Source organism: Oncorhynchus gorbuscha, linkage group LG13 (genome assembly GCF_021184085.1).
Source record: "Oncorhynchus gorbuscha isolate QuinsamMale2020 ecotype Even-year linkage group LG13, OgorEven_v1.0, whole genome shotgun sequence".
In the NCBI taxonomy this organism is placed as follows: Eukaryota; Metazoa; Chordata; class Actinopteri; order Salmoniformes; family Salmonidae; genus Oncorhynchus; species Oncorhynchus gorbuscha.
In genome coordinates this window covers 18,800,432-18,805,992 of record NC_060185.1, presented here as the reverse complement: position 1 = coordinate 18,805,992, position 5,561 = coordinate 18,800,432, and the positions used below count along the sequence as shown (strand labels likewise).

Genomic DNA, 5,561 nt, shown 5'->3' with positions numbered 1-5,561 from the left:
ATACTTCCTCGAATTCTCAGTTTAAATGCCCAATGCAACCACATGTATATTAATATAAAATAATTTCTGGGTAACAACTAAGCACCTTACTGTAATAGTTCACCGTAAAAATGTTTTAAAAAATTAGCTTTTTAGCAACAAAAAAATTATTTGGAACTCTTGTCTATTAACCAATTTACAGACTGGAGATTGGTCACCAGGCAAGTAGAAATCCCCACCCATGCAAACCTGCTGATTAGAAGGTCCTGTGTAGATTGTATTTTCAACCAGGAACTATTATCAGGAATAACACTCATAAGACAAAATCACACGTTTGCAGTGTTAGTTTCATCAGCTGTTGTACAAGATGATACAACACACAGGAAAGACTCATTTAGACTGCAATGGGCCTCTAACGACTATGTGGTTATTCTTATTCTGTACATTTGAATGTAAAATAAGGTAATTCATTGGGTAACAATTGTATGTAAAAATGCTGCTTAATATTCTACCAGCAACGTTTATTTAAAACAATAGCTCAGGCTGTCATGGTGAGAAGACAAACTTCCTCACAGTGCTATTATTGCTCGAGCAGCTTCCTGTTCAGCGAACACTCACACTTCCTCCACTACAGCAACACTTTGCTTGACTACTGTGACGCTCTCAGACAGATTGTAGGCTATATGTTCATACAAACCCTGCCACTGAAGATAGTATGTTTGGTGAGTCTGACTTGTTTTTAACCTTTGCATGTTTTTATGTGCTACTACTGTATAATAGATATGTAGGCTGAGAACACAATCTTACGGAAGCACTTGAGTGACGCAACATAAAGTGAGGTAGCCTACTGCTGTTATAATTTATAATAATAATAATAATAATAATATATGCCATTTAGCAGACGCTTTTATCCAAAGCGACTTACAGTCATGTGTGCATACATTCACACTATAGGCCTATCATAGGCAAGCAATGTTAAAATCCACTATTGTAATACTTATTTGTGACAGTTATTTTGTGTTTCATTTAGCCTGCTCAAAGTTATATCTGTCTCTACTGATTATATTTGGCTCTTTTTCTATGAAATGATGATGATGGTGGTGAAGAACATTCACTGTTATTCATGTTGAAATATTTTCTAATTTCAGGGGTACTATTATACCCTATTTACACATAGCGCTTTTCTTAATTGTAGCCTAATAATCTAGGTGAATTATATTATAAGAATATGTGATCAGAACGCTATGGCCTTGTTGATGGCCTACACTGTGAAATGCATCTATCATAGATATTCAGTGTATAGGCCAATGGTATGTGGTAGTGGTGATATGAATACAAAGGTTTATTGGATTTGAAATAGTATCCCCAGTCAGTGTGCAGAGCAGTACATTTCAGTGCTCCCAGTCTCAGGTCCCTGTAGGCTGGGTTGAGCTATATTCACATTTTCTCCAACATTCTCAGAGAGTAGTGGGAAGAGTCCAGCTCTCCTCTCTCACAATGAATTTCAATTACTGCATGTATTTCATACTATCCAGTCTCCACCCATATTTTGTAGTTTCGGTTTTCTCACTTGAATTCAACATAGGCCTTCTGTACTGTAACTATCAATGAAGGAGGCCCACAGATAAACATTATTTTCAAGTCGAAATGAAAGAAAATAGATCAACAAAGACGGATATGAATAGAAAGTGTCAAACTGTACTGTGATATCTAGGGCGTGAAAGTGATGTTCATACCTGATAAAGTGTCAGAGCAATTTAAACCACAAACCTTACTTTTCAACAGTTTACATTTGTTGGGCCTTAGCCAGTGTCTCTTTTGGTGTGAAGTGCATCTGAACATTGTAGCATAAAATGCATTTCTCTCTGTGTTTCTCATGTCCAGGTGTCTGAGACAGTGAAGGGGCCAGAATGCAGAGCATCAAGTGTGTGGTGGTAGGAGACGGTGCAGTGGGGAAGACCTGCCTCCTCATCTCCTACACCACCAACGCCTTCCCCAAGGAGTACATCCCCACTGTGTTTGACAACTACAGCGCCCAGGTGACTGTGGACAGCAGGACTATTAGCCTCAACCTGTGGGACACAGCAGGCCAGGAGGAGTACGACCGCCTGCGCACCCTCTCCTACCCTCAGACCAACGTGTTTGTCATCTGCTTCTCCATTGCCAGCCCCCCCTCCTTTGAGAACATCAAGCACAAGTGGCACCCAGAGGTCACCCACCACTGTCCCAATACGCCCATTCTGCTGGTGGGCACCAAGAAGGACCTGCGTAATGACCCGGAGGTGTTGAAGAAGCTAAAGGATCAGAACCAGATGACCATCACCCAACAGCAGGGCACCGCCCTGGCCAGGCAGATCCAAGCCATCAAGTACCTCGAATGCTCTGCCCTCAACCAAGATGGAATCAAAGAAGTGTTCGCTGAGGGTGTGCGAGCCTTTCTCAACCCACAACCTGTCGCCACCAAGAAACCCTGTGTGCTATTATAAAGGCAGTAGGAAACCCTGTGTGCTATTATAAAGGCAGTAGAAACTCTGTGTGCTATTGTAAAGGCAGTAGGAAACCCTGTGTGCTATTGTAAAGGCAGTAGGAAACCCTGTGTGCTATTATGAAGGCAGTAGGAAACCCTGTGTGCTATTATGAAGGCAGTAGGAAACCCTGTGTGCTATTATGAAGGCAGTAGGAAACCCTGTGTGCTATTGTAAAGGAAGTAGGAAACCCTGTGTGCTATTGTAAAGGCAGTAGGAAACCCTGTGTGCTATTATAAAGGCAGTAGAAACTCTGTGTGCTATTGTAAAGGCAGTAGGAAACCCTGTGTGTGTCACGTTCGTCGTAATAATGGTTGGACCAAGCTGCAGCGCGATATGGTTTCCACATAATTTATTAAAGTGAAAAACCTAGAACAAAACAAATAAAGACACAAACAACAAGACGTGACCAACGAGATGCTACGTGCATTAAGTCAAAACACAGAAACATAAACAATATCCCATAACCCACAGGTGGAAAAATGCCACTTAAGTATGATCCCCAATTAGAGACAACGATTACCAGCTGCCTCTAATTGGGAATCATATACAAACACCAACATAGAAAATTAAACCTAGAACCCCACATATCAATAATAAACTAGACTAAAACCCCTAGTCATGCCCTGACCTACTCTACCATAGAAAATGCAGGCTTTGTATGCTATAAAGACAGTGTGCTATTATTAAGGCAGTATGAAACCCTGTGTGCTATTGTAAAGGCAGTAGAGATATAGAGCATATCCAATAGAACAATATGAATTAATTGAATGTGTGTAAACCATTGTAGTTTATTTTATTGTGAAATATGTTTTTGTTGTACTGCCATTAACAAACACTGTCATATCAAGACTTCATTAAGAAAAAAGGGGATCTTTGAGGCATTGGCTCAAGATGCATGCTTCAAAACTGACCCAGTGTTAGGTCGGCGAGAAGGGCCTTGCTTTGTCTGTCCGAATCCTTGCTTTTGTATATCCATTATTTTGCCCTCTTCCTTTAAAGCAATTGACAAACAAAGCCTGAGACTTGATGGGAGATACATTCTCTCATGTATCTGTGTTTGAATAACTGTCAAATTTGTACATGCATGGCCTTTACAAAAATAATTAAATAATGCATGTGTAAAAAGATAATATCAGGAATTGAATTTACTGCAGTGGGCGAAAACAGGATCACACAATGTTTCTTAGTAGTCTTAAACAAATCTACTTTGAAACAAAAGTATAGCCCTACGGGCTTAAAAAAATAAGACGCCTGTACCATGTCCGATATAGAGTTGAAATGTATTCAATTTTGAGTTTGCATCCTATTTTAAACGTTATATACATCACAGAAGACTGAAATATAACAAAACCGTTTGACATACTGTAGAAACACCGGATTTGCGGCTGCTTTTTAAAAATAATGGCAACTTAAATAAAAAAAGAATGTTTATTAATTATGAAAAATATTAATATCATTCCACCCATGAAGCCACTATGTCATTTGACTGCAGGAAAGGGCTACATACCAATTCTCCCATTATATCTGTTTTACAATGTACTGTATAGTGTGTTTAAAACATTCTTTTTTTTAAGCTAACATAGAAGAAGGTTTTTCTACACCATCAGTTGTTTTGTGTGCTGTGTGTGACTATCAAGCCACCAAGTTAGTGCTCGTCTACTCTGTCTGATTGTGTTGAATACTGGACACAAAGAGGAAATGCAGAGAGGTCTTTGATAAGAAATGCATAGGCTGATTTTCCTATTGCGGTCATTAGTCAGTGTGTGTTTGAGAGAGAGAGAGAGCAAAAAAGGGAACCTGGTTGTAACTTCCCTCTGAAAGTCCATAGCTTGCCGTCTATTTTGTTATTTTGGGGTTCTGGTTGTTTTAAGGTTGTGTAACTATGTTGAGAAGGCCTGGCCATGACCCCACTCTCCGAGGGTTTCTCAGGGAGAGTTCGGATATGCAAAAAACACATTTCCAATTCACACATGCTTATTAATACATACTCGTACATGTGTGGAATAGGACAAATATAAGCACCCACCAAATGATTATTATTACATCTACTGTTATAAATGAGAGATGGAAATTTGTGTACAAACTGTAGTGTAGATTAATGTGACATATCTTTATTCTTATCATAAGCAACATCAAATAAATGTGTCTCAAATTGAAAGAAACAAACCCATTGATCAATGCATAAAATTAAATTGATACTTCAAGAATACCAATACCTTTCCAAGGGAGGCATGGGATGTGATAGAACCAGCTGCTGAACAATGATGAAGTCCCTGATTTTGCCTGAGAATGGAAGTGAAATTATCCAGCTGGCTGTTACAGAGTTGTGAAAGATGTATTTTCATGTGATGCCTAAACATCACTGTCCTCTCCCATACTTCAGGCCACTGGACTCATTTGACAGTGAAATAAGGCCTCTGCTCTGGGTGCTGGATACACAGACAACTCTTTGTGTGTGAACAGTAGAGGGACATACAGATAGATCTCCTTACTGTTTCAGTACAGTATATATTGTTACTGTATACAACACCCCAATCTACTAGTCTCTCTCTCTCTCTCTCTCTCTCTCTCTCTCTCTCTCTCTCTCTCTCTCTCTCTCTCTCTCTCTCTCTCTCTCTCTCTCTACAAATGAGGAAGAACATTTATTTGTAACTTCCTTAATTTAGGTTGTGGACCTCACTGACTGACTGACTCACTCACTAAGCATGCAATGGTGGAACTCAACATTTCCGAAATAATTGTTTAATAAAGCTAAATGTTTATCACTATTATGCTATTATTACATTTAAAAGCTGTTGGTACTAGGGGGCAGTATTTTCATTTTTGGAAAAATAACATTCCCAAATTAAACAGGATATTTTGTCAGGACAAGATGCTAGAAAATGCATATAATTGACAGCTTAGGATAGAAAACACTCTAAAGTTTCCAAAACTGTAAAAATGTTGTCTGTGAGTATAACATAACTGATGTTACAGGCGAAAGCCTGAGAAAAATCCAATCCGGAAGTGACTCATCTTTTGAAAGCCCTGCGTTCCGATGCGTCCCTATTGAGC

At 39.2% G+C, this 5,561-nt stretch overlaps 1 protein-coding gene across 4 annotated transcripts; it reads left to right on the top strand.

Annotated features, from left to right (window-relative positions):
• The first annotated feature begins 554 nt into the window (after positions 1-554).
• On the top strand, positions 555-5,275 carry LOC123992558 (rho-related GTP-binding protein RhoG-like). Of its 4 annotated transcripts, none has more exons than XR_006831275.1 (3): positions 555-701; positions 1,864-2,528; positions 2,715-5,275. XR_006831275.1 is itself a non-coding variant. In XM_046293772.1 (3 exons), the coding sequence occupies exon 2, from the start codon at positions 1,890-1,892 to the stop codon at positions 2,463-2,465; it is 576 nt and encodes a 191-aa protein (XP_046149728.1). In that variant the 5' UTR covers positions 555-701; positions 1,864-1,889; the 3' UTR covers positions 2,466-2,467; positions 2,715-5,275. The 4 variants fall into 4 exon arrangements, 3 of the variants coding, with proteins under 3 accessions (XP_046149728.1, XP_046149727.1, XP_046149726.1); XM_046293772.1 differs by having other exon boundaries at positions 1,864-2,467; XM_046293771.1 differs by having other exon boundaries at positions 1,864-2,498; positions 2,529-5,275.
• Positions 5,276-5,561: the final 286 nt, after the last annotated feature.

Bases quoted from the DNA above. Each gene is read 5' to 3' on its own strand.
- LOC123992558 (XM_046293772.1), top strand. From the start codon at position 1,890: ATGCAGAGCATCAAGTGTGTGGTGGTAGGAGACGGTGCAGTGGGGAAG.